At 37.9% G+C, this 22,898-nt stretch overlaps 1 protein-coding gene across 1 annotated transcript in view; it reads right to left on the bottom strand.

Annotated features, from left to right (window-relative positions):
- Col4a1 (Collagen type IV alpha 1) overlaps positions 1 to 22,898 on the bottom strand; it is a 271,083-nt gene that overhangs the window by 48,264 nt on the left and 199,921 nt on the right. Inside the window, exons 22-24 of the mRNA XM_067151762.2 lie at positions 17,532 to 17,798; positions 12,367 to 12,538; positions 5,574 to 5,819 (exon numbers count right to left, since the gene is read on the bottom strand). Coding sequence (XP_067007863.2) covers positions 5,574 to 5,819; positions 12,367 to 12,538; positions 17,532 to 17,798 — 685 coding nt within the window. The remainder of the gene's footprint in view (positions 1 to 5,573; positions 5,820 to 12,366; positions 12,539 to 17,531; positions 17,799 to 22,898) is intronic.

Here is a 22,898-nt window from a genome sequence, read left to right as displayed (position 1 = left end):
ACCATGGGTGTATTCTTCGTCTGCATCCCCCACCCACAGGGGGTTGTGTGTTTGGTCCATGAGAGCTATTTTATTTTCCTCAAGTCTGCCGGCAAAAAGGTTAGGACCCCCCTATCCGCCACCTGGGGCGTGCCACGTGGGAGTATCACCTCTCCCCCTGCTACGCCAGCGTAGTAGGTTTGTACCAAGCCTATTTTTATGAAGCCTAGATTCACTCCATTTGCATTGCTCAGTAACGTCAATACTGAGACAGAAGAGTTAGAAATGTAATATCTTCTGTCACCCTTGTCCAGGGAGCTCCTGGGTAGGGCAGTGGATCACTGACCTCTATTTCACCACCTCCTTGTCTTGATCCACTTTGCCACTTCATATAGCTATTATTTTTAATATGAACTGTTGCCAGGAGGGTATACCTATCAATGTTATGCTGAATGTTGGGGGAGGTTAGAATATGTGCATATTATAGACTGAAAATAAATAAGCAGCTTGTAGATTCAAGTTACCCTATACCCTAAGTTCAGAAATAATTTTTCAAAGAAAGAATACCTATTTCTATATTCTTGATTGAAAGAGTGCAGAAATTGCAGCAATTAGGCCTCACTGGGGAACATTCTTGTTCCATTCTGTCCTTGGTCCTGTTCCTAGAAATTTTGAAGCCTGTGTAGTCTAGAGAAAGTCTAGAACTTGCAAAGATCAGCTGCTAAAAGAGCTTGAGAAGTTGGATAAATTTAACATCCATCTAGACAAATGTTTAAGAAAATAATAATTTAAAAACCCACAGAGATCAAGTACTTAAGGTATCAGTACAGTATATTATTTCAGAAGATGAAGTGAAGAATGACCCTGTCAAGGTCAAATCTACTGCATGTGCAGAATGAACCAAAAATGTTGAGCAGTCCCATACAGTTGATGATGGGAAATAGAAACCAATTGCATGTATCTCCTATTCATTAATGACTGCTAAGAAATATTAGTTGCTCAGATAAGGAAACACAACTACTGATTGGGGTGTTAAGATATTTCATGTTGTCTATTTACAATCGAAGCAAATACGCTGGCAATTACAGCTTCACAGTCAGCTGCTATGCTTTATTTCTGAGGCAATATGCTAGTTGCTTTACGTCGCACCGACACAGATAGGTCTCACGGCAATGATGGGACAGGAAAGGTCTAGAAGTGGGAAGGAAGCGGCCGTGGCCTTAATTAAGGTACCGTACAGCCCCGCATTTGCCTGGTGTGAAAATGGGAAACCACGGAAAACCATCTTCAGGGCTGCCGATAGTGGGGTTCGAACCTACTATCTCCCGAATACTGGATACTGGCCGCACTTAAGCAACTGCAGCTATCGAGCTCAGTGAGGCAATATGATTATAAACATTTTTATTACGAGTATTCAGCTGCTTATAAATGCTTGTACTTTTGTATTTTCAATTGTAATGATTTTTAATGGATTTTGAAAACTATAAAATGTGAAAGTTATACTAAAATACTATATTTATTAAAAAATCTGATATGAATGCAAAATATGATTTTTCAAGTAAGTTTTAATTTATCTTCTCATATTCTTCTTCTGGAACTGAAACAGAGGAGTTCATGGCCCCTTAAACTGCCTACAAATGCTGTTGGCTGTTACGCTACAATAACCGGAGTGTGCTCGAGTAACTCTGCAAAGTATCTGAGGTCCTATTAAGACTGTAGATGTTGAAAGATATTTATTGTATTTAATGACATAAATGACAGAACAGAAAGTTCAAGTATGATCTAGGATTTCTTTCAAAAGAATCACTGACTCATAAACTTGACTTCAGTTAATTTTGTATTTTATTCTTGAAGTGCCATATCCATAAGCAGATGTTGACAATCATGTTGGCTATGTCATCCTATTGATTCCTAATCTGTAGAGAACAGCTGAGGAAAGCCTAAACCACTGACATAGGTTTCCCAGTCATGAGATCCTTCTTCTGCCTGGATTGCATCTTCCACATATCTTTTCCTACAGGATGAGATGGAGTAAACCATACTTCTCAGGGTGTCGCGTCACACGAACGACCGAAGTAGGTGAGTTTCTGGGGCTTGATGTTCCTGAAGATCTCCTGCTCATTTGCCAACCATGTCAGAATATCTTTGTTTCGAATCTGATCTACTCAGCTGATCTGGAGCTTACACTGATAGCACCACATTTCAAATGCCTCAAGATTTTTCAGAGAAGCTTCTGTCAATGTCCATGGTTCTGCTCTGTAAAGAATGACCAGAAATGCATAGCAACATACTCTGAGGTCGAGGCCGAGGTCTTTGCCTTTGAGGACTGTCTGTAGCTTGAAGAATGTGGTTTGTGCCTTTTGAATGTGGTACTTAACTTCCAGGGATTGGTCCCAATCTTTACTGACTGAAGAACCAAGGCAAGTCATGTTTCCAGCTCTCTGGGGAGGTCTTCCTGCCAATGACACGCCTTGATCTGCCATCAGCGGCTAGGCTATGAATAAGTATTTGGTCTTGTTGACATTCAGCCTGAACCCGAATATCTCAAACGCCGTCACAGCATGACCCAGTAGCTTCTGTATTCCTTCCTGGCTATCAGCAATCAGCATGGTGTCATCTGCATATCTAATGTTGTTAATCAGCACTCCGTTCATGTTGATGCCATCTTTGGTGTCATAGTGAGCTGTTAGGAAGATATACTTGTAACAGCAATTGAAGATCATAGGTGCCGGTGTAAACTCTTCTCTCACTCATCTCTTCTCTTGTGCAATTCCTGACCCTGATGTTGTTGGCTCTCTGTTGCCAGTAGAGATTGACTATAAATCACAGATCAGTATAAATGTGTTCAGCAACAACTCTGTAATTTGGTCTTAGATAACCAAGTACAAAAGAGCAGTATTGCGTGTTAGTCAACAGAACATCTGTACTAACATCACTCTAGAAGGAGCAAAGTTGGAACAAGTTCATCAGTTCCATTATCTTGGCAATGTAGTAATAACAGATAGCTGATCTAAGGAAAGCACAAGTAGAGTACACTATGGAGCACAGTTATATCATCTTGTGAGAAAACTTCTTTAGGATAAGCAAGTTCCATTAAATTCAAAATTAATACTCTACAAGAACTTCTTTGTACCAGTTACCACATACAGTCTAAAAACTTGCATCCAAACCAATATCACCAAACTACAAGCAGTAGAAATGTTCTTAAGAACATTGATTCAGAAAACAAGGAGGGACAAAATAAGAAACTATCCATCAGCAAGTGGGATAGAGTAGTTAGCTCTATGCCTGACCACCTTTGTCTTCAGAAATTAATCTCATACTCATTTTTGTTGTAGGCTAAGTGAACCTGATGTCCACAGGACAGATCAGGGCTGACAATGGTGGGGTTCGAATCCACTATCCTGAATGCAAGATCACAGCTATATGACTCGATCTGCATAGCCAACTCATGTGGTCAATCTTTGTAAGCAAAATCTCTTAGAGCTATTTTCCACACCATTGTGTTACTAACAGTTTAGCTGAGCATTCGATCATGGCTCTCAGTCATCCTGTGGATCTGACACTTGTGACCGCATCAGTGTAAATAAACAAGTTGTTCTGGATGTTGATCTACTGACGCTAAAGGCTCTCTTCAGATTTTGGAAAATTATTAGTACACTTCACATTACTAAACTATCTAAACCACATTGTAAATATTTTCCTCTGTACCCATAATGATGTAGTTTTAAGATATTTTGATATGGTACGGTTTGTTGTAATGGAAATCAATAAACTGGGAAGTAACTGAATTAAATAACATGTATTCTTGTCCTTTTGCTATTATTTCATTATGTATTTTGTGTAAACCAAGCCCTCACCATACAGGCCATGAAATTCTGTGAGGGGAGGGGTGGGGGAGTGGAAGGTAAAGGCTACTGCTATCCATCAGCAAGTGGGATAGAGTGGTTAGCTCTATGCCTGACCACCTTTGTTTTCAGAAATTAACCTCATACTCATTTTTGTTGTAGGCTAAGTGAACCTGATGTCCACAGGCTTCTCGAGAAGTGGGAATCTCGTTTCTGAATTTTTCTATTTCCTTCCGGGTGAACCAAGCTCTCCTTCACTGCCTTGGCTAGGTGGCCTCTTTATCCTTTGTACAAAGTAAAGTAAATATCCACACAGTTTTTAATGCAGTCATTGTCATGTAGCCACTATGGCCTATGATTGAGGAGTCTTCTTATGGGAGGAGGGGAAGGCAGTATCACTTTAATTAATATCACAAGTCTTCCACTGAGGTCATTCACATTAATTAATATCACAAGTCTTCCACTGAGGTCATTCACATTGTAAGGAACCATGGTAGAATGGACATTGATGGACTGATCATGAGTCAAAATGTCCTTAAGGTTGGAAGGGTTTTGTAGGTCACAATAAGATAGATCACTATTCTTCCCATCCCTACAGAGTGCTGGCAAATTCTATCCACAATCTCATACAGGACCTTTCTTCTTCTGTACCTAATGAAGATGAAAAATCAAAATATTTAATTTTGGTGTTATCCTATCTATTATGCAAGTGTTTATTGAGTTCCTGCCTAGGATAGTTGTTCTTTCTACCAATTTTCCTCATACAAATCGATTATTTGCCTGTATTCCAACATGATGTGAAGAATTTAAAGAATATACCATCAAGTCAATGAAATTTATATATGGTTTCCAAAACTGAACAGGTTGGCTGCACTGTTCAGTTTGTGTAGCAGTGAGTTTACATTCAGTAGATGGTGAGTTTGGTGAAATGGCAGTCCTCAAGATGGTTTTGCAAGGTTTCCCACTTTTATTCTAGGCAAATGCCAAGACTGTACCTCAGTTAAGATGATGGCCACTATCTTCTCAATCCTAGCCCTTTCCCATCCCAATGTAGCTGAAAACCTGTACATATCAGTGTAGCATTAAACCATTAGCAAAAACAAATGTTGTCATCATCATCATCACTATTCAACCAACTGCAGTTTCCCAGGGGATGTGTACAAGCACTGGTCGTCTTCTCATGTCTTCTATACATCTTCTGTTCCAGTACATCTGTCCACCTGAGACCTCTCTCCTCCACATCTGATTTTACTGTCTCTATCCAGCATTTTCTTGGCCTTCCTCTTAGTCTTCTTTTCTTGGACAGTAAGGTCAACATATTTCCTGGCAGGTCTTTTGCTGTTCATTCTCATAATGTGCCCATACCAAAGAGAAATATTACTTGCTAAATAAACTGATATAGGATATAAACAAACAAAAGAAATGGATCATTTTGAATGAAAAGTTTCATTAATAAGAATATAGCTATTTTAAACATTTTTGGTCATAGTGTAACAAATTGGAATGTGTATGTTACAATAATGTACTTTTCAAAATTCAAAAATACCTTTGTAGTTGATATGAATATGTAAATATGTGAATATGTAAAAATACTTTTTTAAAAGAAGTGTTAACAAGCATTTAAATATAAATCATTTTGTGTCATCGTATATCATTTTATCATGATTTCATATGAATCAAAGAAGCTTAAAATATTGTGTTCTTTTAAGATACCATTACAGGATAATTGGGTATATAACTGCTTACCTTTGGGTCCAGGAGCTCCCATTAGACCTGGCAGACCTGTGGGTCCTGGAAGTCCTGCGTTACCTTTCTCTCCTGGCCTTCCTGGAAGACCATCTAATCCTGGTTCACCTTTGGCTCCGACTGGACCAATCTGACCTGGCAGTCCTGGTTCTCCCTTGTCACCTTTTACACTCAGTGTTGGAGAGGCTGGCCCACGATCTCCTTTTGGTCCCGGAGGACCAGTATAACCCTGAAGACCTGGCAAACCTGCAAATAAACATATTCCTTGTCATTTCTTTGACAAAATTAAATGACACTAATATATTTCAGAATTTGGGGAAGAAAAAAAATTAACAAAGCCACACATCTTAGTCTAAACTGAAAGGGATCATGCATCAAGCTTTGACCTATTTCATTTTTAGTAGTGTTATTGGTTATTGTATCTCACATGTGAGGTATCATGGATATCACAGTTTTATACAAACTGAATCAGTTGTCTTCATTATTATATTGTAAACAACTTCATCATGTTGATCAAAGTGGACTTCCAGTGAATTTATTGCTTTGGACACTCCATGAAACTCTCTCTATATCCATGTTGCTCCATCTATTCAAGGGATTGGGAACTTCCTAATAAATGAAACCTATGTACATGAGTTTATTCTGTAAATAATGGGTGATGTTTGAAGCTGTCACATTCATTTCTTCTACATATCAACCTGATCACAGAGTTGTTCATATGAACTGAAGGACAACTCACTATGTTACAAAAAGCTAAAATACACTTCTTTTTCTTCAGTTCTCATTTTTAATTCTCTCCTGGGTCATGTCATGAATCAAGGACTTCCATCTGCCTGACTCTCCACCACTCTTTTACTGCTTCCAATATTTCTTCCATTTTTTCTGCTCTCTTCTCTATACTCTCCTCCAATGTATACATCCACCTCTTTCAAGACCTCCCTTGTGGTCTCTTTCCTGTTGGTTTTTTTGTCAATACTTCCTTTGCAACTCTGTCTTTTCCCATTCATATCATATCTTGTTCTTCTTCTACCAATTTTCCCATATGTGTGGGGTCATAGGTGCGAACTGTGGTGCACATATGGGTTTGGCCCTGTTTTACGGCCGGATGCCCTTCCTGACACCAACCCTATATGGGGGGGTGTAATCACAATTGCGTATTTCTGTGGTGGTTTGTAGTGTGGTGTATTGTCTGAATATGAAAATAAAAGTGTTGGGACAAACAAACACCCAGTCCCTGAGCCAGAATAATTAATCGGACATGATTAAAATCCCTGATCCAGCTGGTAATTGAACCCAGGACCCTCTGAACCGAAGGCCTCAACACTGACCATTCAGCCAATGAATCGGACTCCCATTCACATCATGTGTCTGTACCATTTCAGCTTGCTTGTTTCTATCATGTCCTGTAGTTTTAAAATTCCAGTCCTGTTTCTAATTTCTTCATTTCTGATTCTCTCTTTTCTTACCACCACCATTCTCCTCATCTTCTGTGATTACACTTCCCAAGTATTTGAAACTTTTCAAACTTCTATTGGTCTTCCATTTACTTCTATCTTCCTTCCTTCCTTCTGTAATCTCTATTGTATTACCCTTCTCCACACTTATCATCATTCCATTCACTTCTATCACCTGATTCCATACATTAACTTGTTCTTGTACTTCCATTTCATTTTCTCCCCATATCAATATCACACAGACTGTCCATGAATAAAGACCTGACTGTGAAGAGGAAACTCATGGTGTAATGTGCTGTTGTCATCGCAACATTGCTGTACGGTTTTGAAACTTGGACCCTTTACCAATGTGACTTGAAAACGTTTGAGCATTTCCACCAACAAAAACTTGATCCATCCTTAGCATCAAAAGGGAAGACCATGTCACCAACATAGCTGTTCTTGAGAAAGCGCATGCCAAGAGCCTACAGTCATCCATCATTGGTCATCAGCTTAGATGGATTGGCCATGTCCATCGGAGGAGTGATGCCAGATTTCCATGCCAAATCCTGTATGGTGAACTTTGTTCTGGCACCAGACCTCCTGGAACCCCCATGAGGCGCTACAAGGACTAGCTTAAGCACACTATGAAAATGATAGGTCTCAATCCACAAACCTGGGACACGCTTGCTCAAGACCGTGCAATTTGGTGCCGGACCATCCCTCCTGCTGTCAATATGTTTGAAGGGGAATGACGCAGACGTGAAGAGACCAGGAGCACAACTACGCCCTCCTCCAACAATTCTGTGCAATCTGTGTGAACGCTTATTCCATGCCAGAATTGATCTGTTCAACCATCGAAAGTACATCCACCACAGACAGAAGTGAATTTATTGGAAGAAGTTAATTACTCGCAAACAAGTTAAAGCCGATGACGACGACAACAACGAAGTCATTTACAAACAGTAGGGCCTTTGTTTTGTCTCTTCCTATCTTCTATTTTATACATTTATGCATATCATCCAAAACTCTGATGAAGAGTATGGGGGACAGTGCACTTCCCCACTGAAGTCCTGTGCCCATCAGTTTGTTCCTTCTGTCCTGATCTTTACAGTACTAACACAATTTTTGTATAGAGGTTTTATCATTTGCTCTTCTGCTCTATCTAGTTGAATTTTCTTCAGTGCATCCCAAACCAACTGCCTTTGTACACTGTCATAGGCATTCTTAATATGTATAAATGCAATCAACAAATCTTTCCCAAATCTTTCCTCCATCGTGTGCTTCAATGTAAAGATCAGGTCAAATGTTGATCTGTCTTTCCTAAAGCCATATTGTTTTTCTTCATTTTCTTATTTCATTCTCGATCTTCCTTCCAATATCCTCTTGAATTTATTTTGATACATGTAAAATAAGAGTGATTCTTCTGTAGTAGAAACATTCCTTTCTATCACCTTCCTTGAATAAATGGATTATTAGAACCTTATCCTAACCTTCTGGGACTTCTCTTGACTTCCATTCTGTATTCCTCTAAATAATCTTCACAACTGCTGCTCTCTTACCAGGCCCGCTGCCTTTTTTATCTCCATAGCTGCCTAACCTACTGCAGGTGCTTTGCTGCACTCCACCTTCCATATGGCTTCTTCTGTTCCTACCATGGATAAGTCTTTCTCTTGTGTTTCTTCAGCTAGTTCTGTATATGTAATATTCAGTTATTTTGAAAAGTATTTTTCTCATCTTTGGGTCAAAATCTGTCCTGCTTCTGTCCATACAGCACTATTTTTCCTCCAGCAATCTCCTGCGAGGTGTCTGTGAAACTTTCCCAGCATATCTTTTTCTCTGTACAACCATTTGGCACACTTTTCTTGGCTTCTTGATATATCTACCTATTCTCTGCATTTCTCCTTCCTTTCCACTTTCTCCAAGTCAGTTGCTTCTCTTATCATGTCTCCTTTTCCTTCTTTTTACCTGATACTCTATCACAGATGTCTTCTGCACATTTCAAAAATTCATGTTTGAAATTAGTCCATTCCTCTTCCATACTGCTGAACTCTTTCTTGGGAATTAATTTTTTCAGAACTTCCTCAGATTTTTCCTTGTTTCCTTCTCCTTTAACTTCCACATCTTAATTTTTCTCTCCATTATTTCTCTTAACATATTTTACCAAGTTTTAATTTAGCTACTACAATTTTGATCTCCTTCGAAATCCTGTCTTGGTATAACTGTATTTTGAATTTATTATTTTGACCATATTGGACTGGTTTGATCGGTATCGCCTTTTATCTAATAATTTAATCACTGTAAAAACAGGTGATGTTATGTGTCTGCCTTGTCAATACTAATAAAAACTATTATTATTATAATTCATTACATGGCCAGGATCCATCAACATAGATGGCCTTACCCCACAACAATATGGGATCCCAGGATCGGAAAAAAGAAACAGAGGGCATCCACTACAGAGATGATCTCAAGAATTCAGTGAAGTGGCTGGTGTTCAGTCATCAAGGACAACAAGAGACTTAGTGAAGTGGAAATAATAATTCTTAATTTTAAAGTAATTGGAATAGGGATGAGTGATAATTCTGAAACGTAAAATGAGTAGTCAGAACTTTCTTTAGTTCAGGTGAGCTACCCCTACCGAATGGTAGGAGGCCCTTGCCCTACAGGGATGTAACAGGCTTTGTAAATTGTGACACCTTCAAGCTACCTGCATTTAATTAAAATAAGGTCGATCATTGTTTTAGTCTTTCTTTCTCCCCATCCATATCTAGTTATTTTTTCGACTATTCTTCTTTCTGAACCACACATTTCCCACTATTAGACAATTTCTCGTTCAGAAATCAATTAGAATATCTCCTTCCATATCTCTCTTTCCATATTCAAAGGGACGAGTTATCTCCTCTACCTCATCTGTCTGTTCCTACATGAAATGAAAACCTACAACCTGTTTTCCAGTCATTGACCGGGTCAGGGATAAAGTTGCGGTGAGAACAGGAATTGTGCTGGCTGCCGAAGCCTCTCGCACTCTTCTGGAGCAATGATTAATGCCTGACAGATGAAATGAAATTATAATGGAGAGTGTTGCTGGAATGAAAGATGACAGGGAAAACCAAAGTACCCAGAGGAAAACCTGTCCCACCTCCGCTTTGACCAGCACAAATCTCACATGGAGTGACCTGGATTTGAACCACAGAACCCAGCGGTGAGAGACCAATGCGCTGCCGCCTGAGCCACGGAGGCTTCCTATCTGTTCCTACATATTCCCCATTATTACTTCTTCTTTGTTTTCTGTGCACATCTCTAGTTCTTCCAAAAATTAATTTAGACACACTTCTGCACTGCCTGTCTGAGGTGCATACACCTGTATATAGTCTTTTCTGCCACTCTCAAATTCTTGTCTGATTTTAATTCTTCTGTCATGGACTGGGGCAATTTTTTTCCACATATTGTACTAGATCTTCTCTCAGAATAACAGCAGCACCATTTGTTGCCTTCACAACTCAACTGCTGTTTGTAATTATCTGAAGACCACGAGACAGTTGTGATGGTAGTGTGATTTGTCAAGGATATATTTCTTATGCAATACTGAAGAAATGACTAATAATTTAATGAACGTATTTATTTAATCATTTTTATCTGAAGCCATCTCTTTTCAGTTTCAACTGAAGTAAAGGAGAGGGCATATAAGTCTCTGGTAAGACCACATTTAGAGTATGGTTCTGATGTATTGACCCTCACCAGGATTACTTGATTAGAGAACTGGCAAACATCCAAAGAAAAGCAGTTCAGCTTGTTCTGGGTGATTTTCAACAAAAGAGTAGCATTATGAAAGGAGATGAGCTGCTTGACTAAGCGGTATGTTCTGAGCTGTCAGTGGAGAGATGGCGTAGAATGACATTAGTAGAGGAATAAGTTTGAGTGGTGTTTTTAAAGTAGGAAAGATCACATTATGAAAATAAAGTTGGAATTCAAGAGAACAAATTGGGGCAAATCTTCGATAAATTTCCAAACTCTTTGCAATTATTGAAGGATGGACTAGATAAACAACTGATAGGGAATATGCCAACTAAGTGAATGTCCTAAATGCAGATCAGTAATAACTGAATATGACCACCGGAGATCCCATTAAAGATCTGTGTCAACAATTTACTAATACTTGTACCATATTAATATGTTGAAGGAGCAAGATACAGTACATTTGAAACTTAGTTGTGTTTACTTCTGAATTAAGCATAGGTCATTATAATTCCCAGTGAATTTTTTTCTTACAATCTGTTTTACGTTGCATGACACAGATAGGTCTTATGGCAATGATGGGATAGGAAAGGGCTATGAGTGGGGAGGAAGTGACCGTGGCCATAATTAAGGCACAGCCCCAGTATTTGGCTGGTGTGAAAATGGGAAACCACGGAAAACCATCTTCAGGGCTGTCAACAGTGGGGTTCGAACCCACTATCTCCCGATAGCTACGTGACCCAAACCACACAGTCACTTGCTCGGTCCCTTGATAACTGACGTGCTGGCTAGCTTGTGTAGGGCTAGAAACAGCTGTCTTGCTGTCTCCCGAATGCAAGCTGATAGCTATGTGACCCTCGATTAAAATGTCTACAGCAGCCATGAATGATATAAAATGAAAATGCATCTTTCTAGAAGAAAAATTGAAATTTATTTGAGAAGTAAAGGGTAACCCACACAAGACAAAAGCAGTTAATGCGATTGGTACTGTTTTGTTGTGAATTTACTTTTGTGACTGTAAGTAATATTTTCATACTTTTCTTCTGAATTAAGTACTGATTAGAATACATTTCCCAAAAAAGGTATCAGAACAAAAAACAAAAAGGCCATCAGCCATCATAGTGTCAGAGATGTGAATGTAAGTTTCAAATCTTCATAAAAGTAGAAAGTTTTTAGATTTTATTGTTTACCAGGAAGAGTATGTTTTAAAATACAAATGAGTAGTTCAAATTGTTCCATTTCAGTTACATATAAACCAGTTTCCACTGAAAATACAAGACCTAACAGAGCATTAGAACCAATTGGATGGAAACGAGTACAAAGTAATGCTGTAGATAAGGTGCTTTATGAATTACATTCCTTTCTGCACTCTAAAGAGAGTGATTATCTTGTTATATACACTTAAGGTATTGGAAAATTTCTTCTTGTTCCAGTTTAATTCCCTGAGTTCATGATTTTATCTAATGACTGGTTTTGGAGTAGAATATTTAGAGCTTCTGTTGTATTACTCCAGAAGAGGTAGAGGCGAGATTGCAATTAAAACTAGAGACTTTTCTTGTTTAAAGGAGTTCATGTAAGGTAAATGCAAAGCCATTAATGAGGTCCAGTGGAGTAACACATACCTTGCAAGCCTCTCTCTCCCTTTGGTCCATCTAGTCCATCTCGGCCTGGTAGACCAGAATCTCCTTTTGGTCCTGGTAAACCTTGTGGGCCTGGCAATCCTGGTTCTCCGGGCAATCCAGGCAGTCCATCCATACCAGGCAGACCAGGTTCCCCTGATTTTCCTGAAGGTCCCTGAAGCAAACATGCATATGTTATACACAAGGTATAAATAAATAAATCAATGACTCTTGGTTTTCTCACATTTTGAGACCATTCACTATCCTAATGCTATTATTTCAGTATTATTATAAATACCTTTCTTAAGGGTGTAATGAATTCATCTTAAATAAATAAATAAATAAATAAATAAATAAATAAATAAATAAATAAATAAATAAATAAATAAATAAATAAATTCATCTTGGTGTAAAATTTTGGAAGATAGAAGGCAGTTTGGGTTTAGAAAAGGTTATTCCACTGAAGCTCAACTTGAATGATTCCAGCAAGATATAGCAGATATCTTGGATGATTTAGGAGGTCAAATGGGCTGTATCATCCAAGGCATTTGATAGTAGATCATGGGAGACTAGTGCAAAAATGAGTGCAATTGGACTAGTGAAAAGAGTGACTGATTGGGTGGCTCTGTTTTTAGAAAATAGATCTCGGAGAATTAGAGTAGGCAAAGCTTTATCTGACCTTATAATAATTAAGAGGGGAATTCCTCAAGGCAGTATTATTGGACCTTCATGTTTTCTTATGTATATAAATGGTATGAGTAAAGAAGTGGAATCAGAGATAAGGCTTTTTGCAGATGAGGTTATTCTGTATAGAGTAATAAATGAAAAACTGCAACATGACCTTGATAATGTTGTGAGATGGACAGTACACAATGGTATGATGATAAACGGGGTTAAAAGTCAGGTTGTAAGTTTCACAAATAGGAAAAATTCTCTCAGTTTTAATTACTGCATTGATGGAGTGAAAGTTCCTTTTGGTGATCAATGTAAGTATCTAGGTGTTAATGTAAGGAAAGATCTTCATTGAGCTAATCACATAAATGGGATTGTAAATAAAGGGTACAGATCTCTGCAAATGGTTATGAGGGTGTTTAGGGGTTGTAGTAAGGATGTAAATGAGAGGGCATACAAGTCTCTGGTAAGACCCCAACTAGAGTATGGTTCCAGTGTATGAGACCCTCACCAGGATTAGTTGATTCGAGAACTGGAAAAATCCAAAGAAAAGCAGCTTGATTTGTTCTGGGCGATTTCCGACAAAAGAGTAGCGTTACAAAAATGTTGCAAAGTTTGGGCTGGGAAGACTTGGGAGAAAGGAGACAAGCTGCTTGATTAAGGGGTATGTACATTGAATCAATAACAGTAAATTTACACCTTTTTGATATTTATATTTGCTTTAAGCAAATAAATTAATAATTTACAGTACATGTTTCGTTGCATTTGGAACATCCTCAGCTATATTACAGCGCTTACGTGAAATTACAAAGTATATTGTCTGAACTGAATTCAAGAGACACTTTTATAAAATTAAAATAAACAACATTTGCCTTGGAAAGAGCTAGTGAAGAGAACAACCTTGTAAAAAATAGAACAGTGACAAAGAAAAATTAATTTTCAAAACCTTTTTATTAGTAGACAACTAGAAAATCATACATCATAGTGAGAAAGTGCTGGGAACAAAAACAATTTTTTTACATCTGTTCAAATGAATATAGTTTTAATATAGGTTAAAATAAATCCATTTTCCTTCCCATTTCACCACCCCATTCAACCATCCACATTGATTTTAATAATTTTAAATTTTTTATTCACATAGATTTTAAGCAAAACGAGGTACTCATTAAGATGTTTTTTAAGAAGACAATATACTTTGTAATTTCATCTAAGCGCTGTAATATAGCTGAGGATGTTCCAAATGGAATGAAACATGTACTGTAAGTGATTGATTTGCTTAAAGCAAATATAAGTTAAAAAAAAAAAAAAAAAAGTGGAAATTTAGTGTTATTGATTCAATGTAAGTAAGATCTGATATGAGAAATGAAGCTGATTTCTTGCAATAAGTGGTATGTTCCAAGCTGTCAGCGGAAATATGGAGAGTAATGACATCAGTAGAAGAATAAGTTTGAGTGGTGTCTTTAAAAGTAGGAAAGATCACAATATGAAGATAAAGTTGGAATTCAAGAGGACAAATTGAGGCAAATATTTGTTTATAGGAAGGTGAGTTAGGGATTGGAATAATTTACCCAGGGGGATGTTCAATAAATTTTCAATTTCTTTGCAATCATTTAAGAAAAGGCCTGGAAAACAACAGATAGGGAATCTGCCACTTGGGCGGCTGTAATAAATGCAGATCAGTAGTGAGTGATTTGATAGGTTACATTGCAGAATAATGGACTCGGTCATGAAGGGCAAAATAAATTGAGAGAGACCAAGGCAATGATGGTTAGACTCTGTTTCTAATGATTTAAAGATAAGAGGTGTAGAACTAAAAAGGCCACAGAGTTAGTTAATTAGTTAGTTAGTAATAAATAGAGGATTGTGGGGGCATCCAGTAAATTCACAGAGGCTTGAAGACTGAATGCTGAAAGGCATAACAGTCTATAATGATGTATGTATGTATGTATGTATGTATGTATGTATGTATGTATGTATGTACTAAAGGCAATGGGGTTGGGGTTATAGATCCATATTGAAATATTTTTTGACTGCTGTTTGCATGTAGGACTATACCAAATGAATGGAGAGTTGCTATAGTTGCCCCACTGTACAAGGAAAAAGGCGATGAACATAAAGTGTATAATTACAGGCCAGTCAGCGTGATATGTGTTGCAAGTAAACTCTAGGAAAGCTTTCTTTCTGATTTTATTAGACACGTCTGCAAAATTACTAATGGATTTGATAGAAGTCAATTTAGGTTTAGGAAAGGTTATTCCAGTGTAGCTCAACGTGTAGGATTCCAGCAATATGTAGCAGATATTTTAAATTCCAGGCATCAAATGGACTGTATCCCTATTGATCTATCCAAGGCTTTTGATAGGGTTAGATAATGAGGTAACTGCTTACAGAAATGAGAGCTATTGAACTAGAAAAAAAGTGGTTGAATGAGTGGCTAAATTTCTAGAAAATAGAACACACAGAATTAGAGTAGGTGAAGCATTTTCTGATCCTTTAATGAACCAGGGCAGTATTAGTGGACCTTTATGTTTTCTTATGTACATTAAATGAGCAAAGAACATAGATAAGGCTTTTTGCGAATGATGTTATACTGTGTAGAGTAATAAATAAATTACAGGATTGAGAGTGACTGGGTGATTTCCAAGAAAAGAGTAATGTTACAAAAATGTTGCAAATTTTGGGCTGGGAAGACTTGGGAGTAAGGAGACAAGCTGCTCAACTAAGCAGAGTATGTCCCGAGCTGTCAGCGGACAAATGGTGTAGAATGACATTTGTAGATGAATAAGCTGGAGAGGAGCTTTTAAAAGTAGCAAAGATCATAATATGAACATAAAGTTGGAATTCAGGAGGACAAATTGGTGCAAATACAATTTTTTGGCAGAGGAATTAAGAAGTGGAACAACATTTCAAGGGAAATGTTCAATAAATTTCCAAGTTCTTTGAAATCATTTAAGAAAAGGCTAGATAAATAACTGATAATAATAATAATAATAATAATAATAATAATAATAATAATAATAATAATAATAATAATAATATGTTAATGGCTTTACGCCAATTGGCATTGGTTTTTGAAGACACCAAGGTGCCAGAATATAGTTCTGCAGAAGTTCTTTTACGTGCCAGTAAATCTCTACCGACAACAGACTGACATATCTAAGCACCTTCAAATACCACAGGACTGAGCCAGGTTCGAACCTGCCAAGTTGGGGGTCGATAAATAGTTGATAGGAATCTGCCATCTGGGTGACAGCTCTAAATTCAGATCAATGATGACTGATTGATTGATTGATTGATTGATTGATTGATTGATTGATTGATTGATTGATTGATTGATTGACTGATTGATTGATTGAACCACTGTTAAGATGTTCCACATCCAGGATAATCTTCTCTGCCAAATTCAAGTTTCCCTTTTATCTTGCTTTCTATGATGAGTTATGATGATGATGATGTTTGTTGTTTAAAGGGGCCCAACAGCTAGGTCATCGGCCCATGATGATTTGTATCAGGCTGTATTTGTCATTTCTTTCATACATTTTGCGAAGGTTAGGTCTTGCAAGTAATGAAAAAGGGTCAAGTCTTCACATGATTTCCCGGCATGGCAATATACCTTCTTGTAGTAAGAAGATCTATCTATGGGATCTTCAACATTCTGTTATACATTCACATTTCAGAAGCCTGCAGTTGGTTAAGCCTTTCGTGTCCATCTTTCGACACCATAAAGCACACACACCTGCAAGTTTCAAATGAGAGGTTACGGTGACACAAGATGTTCTAAATTCAGAAACATATTTCTTGCAGTGCCAATTCTGGTTTTAATTTCTACATCTGAATCTCAGCATCCAAGGCACTTAAAATACGACACCCTGTCCAGGGTGATACCAGTTTTGGTAATTTTCTTTTTGCTGATTACGGTGAATATTGTCTTCGGAATGTTTGTTTTAAGGTCCAACCCTTTGCTTACTTAATGGATGCTGTTCAAGTACAACTGAAGATGTTCTAAATTGTAAGCAAGTATCAAAGAGTGATTATTTGCTTCCTGCTGATCTTGATTCCTTTATCAATTTCATCAAGGGCTATTCAAAAAGATGGCTTCAGGGTATAAGTTATAAAGAATTGGAGACAGGATGCAACCTTGCTAAACACCTTTTTATAATGTGACCTTCAATTATGATATGAGCTGTTTGGTTTCAATACATTTCTTTGATCATGTTAACATCTTTACCATTAATGTGAAATAAAATTGAGGGGTATCTATACTGCTGAGTATATATGTAAATAACTTTCATGAAAGTTTGGGAAGATGCTCCAGGGCTGGAGATAAGGTACTTTCTGGAATAATGGTGAAAATTATGAACTCATAAGATATCATATGGGAATTATTATGAACCAGCTAGACTAATCACGGTATGATTCACCAGAGATGGTTGTAGAGTAGATTATCATGATCAAAAGCCAAAAATGTGTACGGTAGTTAAATTGATAGATCATACCATATAACCCTTAACACCAGGGAATCCAGGCATTCCTGTAGCTCCCTTTTGTCCTTTCTGGCCCTCCACTCCTGGAAGACCGGGAATACCTGCATCGCCTTTGGGACCTCTGGGACCTGGTCGGCCGATACCTGGAAGTCCTGCATCACCTTTTTCTCCTGGACGTCCGTCTATTCCTGGTGGTCCTGGCTCACCAGGGAAGCCATCGAGGCCAGGCTCTCCTTTAACACCCTTTTCTGAAGTACGACCGGGTTCACCTTTTCTTCCCTGAAAGCAGAAACAGGTATTGATAAATAGAGCTTCTTCCAGAAGTTAAAAATTCCTTAAAATATTCTTGAAAATGCACACCCCTTGAAATGAAAAATGTACGGTACATGCAGTCATTTGCTTACACTCATTCAGCTTATATTATACTGTAATATAAGAACAGCATCTACAAGGCATCACATGTTGCTATGAGTGGTTGCTCGAACAGCATGACAATTATTTAAATTTCACTGATAATATACTGTGGGTAGACGAGGCTATGATTTGAGAGTACTGAAACTTATAACTAGGGAGCAGATTTTTATGTGCTAAAAAATTGAAATTATTTTCCTTTAAATATTACATAACTAGTCGCGCTCAAGAAGTAAATAAGTATAATGTTTTGTATTAGAATATGGTGCTACCAAACGTGCTCCTTAAGGCAAAATGATGTCTGTGTATGGAAACGTGCTGTATGGTATATTAATCTTTGATATGCCAGAGTAGATATTATGAATGGTTATTTTTTTAAAGGTAATGTTTTGTTTAAATATGGCAAAAGCAACCTTTGAAAAAAATAGTACCAGTTCATACTCACCCATCACATGCTGGAATATTAGTTGCTAGAAGTAGTCTCAGAATTGCAGTGAACAACAAAAGTCATCTCCAAATTGTCCATCACAAATGCATGCCGATTATCTCTAACCCCTCAGCGCCGACCTCTATACGTGGTATAGACCCATACATGGTTTCACATTTACGGCTATAGCGCGAAGAGTTTTGTAGTTATTGATATGCAAATTTTTTTGTTTCCAAGAAGACAGTTTCAGGTTTATCAGTGTTGTAAATAAGAATTGAAAATCGTTATAATGTAGTTGTTTTTGCAAGGTTAATTATTTGTCAAATAAGTCTGAGCACTAATCTCTGCTTTTTTTAAAAGTCTGTTTGCTTCATTATTTCCCACAGAAGAAAATAAAGAAATGATGATCTGAGAAGTTTGTCTTTTCGCGTGATATTCTTTGCTCTATTTGTACATTGCGACTGCGGTTTATTTATTACATTTGTCTTTATTTCTCAGCTCGTAATATTTTCGTAACTCTCCATGAGCGCTCTGTGTAGGCATCAGCAAGTGCTGCTTTCTGTCATACAATACAAGAGCCAGTTGTTCATGGTATATATCTCACTTGAAAGACTATGTCTCGACCTTTCATCTGAAATATGTATCGAGTTGGTTTGTTTCGCATACAGTAAGTGTTACTCCCCTCATTCAGTTTCGTCCTGCTGCAGCTTTATCAGTCCGTGTGGCGCGCCGCGCTCAGCTGTGGTTTGACTGTCAGTAACGTGCTTGGAATATTGTATAATTCAGATGAACGTTTAGTCGGAAGTAGTAGTGACAGTATAAGCAGCAGTGATAATGAAATAGATGATGTAGCAGTGGTAAATGATGAGAGCGACGATGAGGAGGAAACAGTACTTGGAAATTTCGTGTAGGAGACTATAGATAATTATACAGATCAAAGGGAAGTTTTCAACAGTGAATTATGATTCCTAAATTCTCTAATAATATTCACACATGTCACAGAGACAAATATTGAGCAATTAGGGGTACCTTATCGGAGCAGCTGGTGAAAGGTTTATTTACAAAATACGCTCGCTCGGGAGGGGAAAGAAATATTCAAGGCCGGCGCGCATCAGATAATACAGTTCCAAGGTTGCAGAAAAGACATTTTATCAGGAAATTAGCACCAAAGAATGAGAAATCCAAACCTCAGAGACATTGTATCATGTGTTAAAAACACGACGAAAAGAAGACATCAGTGTACTGCTGCCAGGAGTGTGACTTGGGTCCCCATCTCGAAGAGTGCTTCGAACTCTATCACACGGAACTAAATTACTAAGGAAATGTGAAACAATTATGTAATTATCTGCACGTACTTAGTTCTGTCATAAGGAATTCCAAATTTCGTGAATATCGGGCTACTCTTATACTTGTAGTAACGTTGTAAGTGAATCAATGTATTTCAGTCGCGCGTAGTTGAAATCTCATCCGGCCGCGGAGTAGGAATCTGTTTAAATGGCTGCGACGCTGAGGGGTTAAACAATGCCTTACACTGCCAAAATGATCGCTCCACAACACAGGAAGACAGACGAACATAGTTAAAGAGAGGAACGTCACCAACAACGCCATCAATTTCGCCAACATGAGCACCCTCTAATACATTAGAAATTTGGCACATTGTTTGAAATCCTCTGTTTTTCCTGAACAAATTTTGATATTTGACCTTTAACAGTCCCTGTACCTGCGAAGCCGGGAGTGAATCTAATTTATTTTCAACAGCGCGCATTTCCTTCACTGTTTCGGACAACAGGTTAGTGGATTTTTCAAGTATGTCTATAGTTTTACACAAGAAGCTTAGATTGGCAGATATAAATGCCAAATCATTTTTCAAAGAGCTGTCTTTTAGTATCTCTTGAAGAATCTCAATTGACGACCCATCGTTTTTATCTAGCACGTTCACAACGGATGCAAAACTTTCAAAATTGTCTGTGTAGTATACCACAGCGCTAAGCCAGGTACCCCACCGCGTAACAATAGGCAGAGGAGGAAGCGCAAGATCCGGGTTCTTCTCTTTAAAGAAATCGATTCTTGAGGGTGCTTTTACGAAGACTTTTTTGCCATTAGACACTAATTTATCCACTTGACGATACTGAGCCCACACAGTTTCACATAACCTGTATAGAGCATGAACAACGCAAGTTACGTGTATCATTTTCGGAAAGCTCACAGAAAGGCCTTCGGCTGCCTTTTTCATGTAAGCTGCACTGTCAGTAAGGAAAAGCAATACATGGTCGTATTTTATACCTTTTGGCCAAAGTAAGTGCATGGCTTCATTGAATAACCTAGCTACAGTGACATGGTTTGCAGCAAGCATTTCTTTACACGCTAGCAAATAAGAATGTTCGCAAGCAGTTTTGTCATTCTTCAACACACCAACTACAACATTTCCTACTTTTCTGCCACTTGAATCAGTGGTTTCGTCAATGCTCACCCACAGTTTTTTGCTATCACATACTGCCCGAATTCTGTGTAAAGTTTCTTCGTAACATTTTGGGAGATAGTTTTTCCTTAATGTGGATTCGTCTGGAGGCTTAAAAATTAATGTACTTTGTTAGGAAATTTCTCAGTCCCGGATTATTTATTTTACCAAGAGGAATGTCGGCACAAACAAATGCTCTGCACACATCTAAATAATACCGGGAATATTTAGATGGGCCTGCATTTTAAGTAGCTGGTTCAGCTATTAGTAATTGTCGCGAATGCATACGTGAAGCAGCTGCAGTATGCTTATTTCCAGACAAATACTGGATTACTTGAGAACGTTGATCTTCATGTACTGTTTTACCACATGGTTGGCAAAATAAATACTTTTCCATCGGTAGTGAAAATGCTTTTAAATTCCACTACATATTGTTGAAGACGCGACCTTGTACTCGACTTCTCTTTTGGCATTATTTTGCAGGTTTCGACACATGCATTTACGGTGAATCACTGTTTCAATAAAAAGAATAGCAGCGGACACTGAAGGAAATATTTCTTATAAATCCATACAAAATCACACGACCACGGGAATGATATATGGACCCTAACAGCTAACCTTACTCTTAGGAGTGATGAAATTCCACTACCTAATGGTGGGGCAATATTCTTCCGAGTCTCCCATGTCGTAACGGAATTACGTCGCCTTATCTCTCCGTGATTGCCTTTCGCTGATATTCTATAAACAAAACCCGAGAGGGCTGACTCATAAAGAGTTGGAATGACATCATGCAAAGAAACATCTTGTGCAGCAAATCAAATCGCTGTCTAAATGTAATGACGTAGCCAGTGACCAGCAAGTTTTAGAACTTATAGAGGGAAGTCCATAAATAGCCGAAACATTCAGATACATTAAATACACTGTTAAAAACAATACCGTAATCGTAAAATGAAAATATGAGCATTGTTTTATAACACAGAAGCATTTTAAATTTTATTGATCAACAAATATTGCTGATTTATGTGCTTATTATAGATTTTCTTAAAATATGTATTTACATTTTAAAAATGTGAAAATGTGTTTTTATGTGAAATAAGATTAAGTTTTTACACTTGGGGATGCACAATAGGAATAATGAACTTCGTAACTTGCGTTAAAACTTACGCAAAAAAAATATGTAATTACATAAAAATCCGCTCCCTACTCATAACAAATAGCAGAGGACCATCCCTGGACATTTTGACATGACAATGTAGGTACTGAAACATTGTGCAAGAAATCAGACCTCATTATAACAGGCTACTGTTCTGTGACTATAAACCACAAAGCAATATTGTTCTCATGTCATTGTGTAGCTGCTGTCCTTGATTCTATGCCCCACTCATTTGAAACACACCCATCCATTCCCTTCTCTCGCAGGTGCAGGGTGACACGGCACCTATATGATGCTCCATCAAAGCAAACACTCAGTACTGTTTGAACGGTTGTTGCTAGCTGATGTGTGGTTCGTTTGATTTATTTAAGGTACCATTTCAAGGCTGAATAGACATACACTTCACATATTGCTTGTGACAATACTGTGTTACTAATTCTGAGCGAAATTTGAATCTTGAAGCTAAAATTGACGTTTGAGGTCTGTGACTGTTTCTGTTGTATGCATAGCTCTTAAATGTCAAACATAGATAGATCTCATCAAGCCAAATATGATGGTGAAAAAATCTCAAGATATCTCCATCCATTGAAGAGATATGCACCCAAGAAGATGATCATAGTACGTTCAATACTGACATGGCATCACACGCGCTGCCATCTTGTGACATGCCTTCCTTGTCCGGTGTGGCCCTGGTGGTATAGAACGAACATTGTGTTTCATTCAACTGATTCTGTGACTTACAAATTTTCCTAATTAAAAATTCCTAATGACTGTGTGTATCCAATTCTTGTTCCATTTCTCTACGGGTTTAGGTATGAAGCAAGATGAAGCAATTCTTGTCCCATTTCTCTACGGGTTTGGGTATGAAGCAAGATGAACCTTCATAGCGAGTTTTTACATGTCAACCTCATCAGAGGAGTTACTGAGATA

Source organism: Anabrus simplex, chromosome 7 (genome assembly GCF_040414725.1).
Source record: "Anabrus simplex isolate iqAnaSimp1 chromosome 7, ASM4041472v1, whole genome shotgun sequence".
Lineage (NCBI taxonomy): Eukaryota > Metazoa > Arthropoda > Insecta > Orthoptera > Tettigoniidae > Anabrus > Anabrus simplex.
The sequence above is the reverse complement of the archived record's forward strand: the minus strand, read 5'-3'. Positions and strand labels throughout refer to the sequence as shown.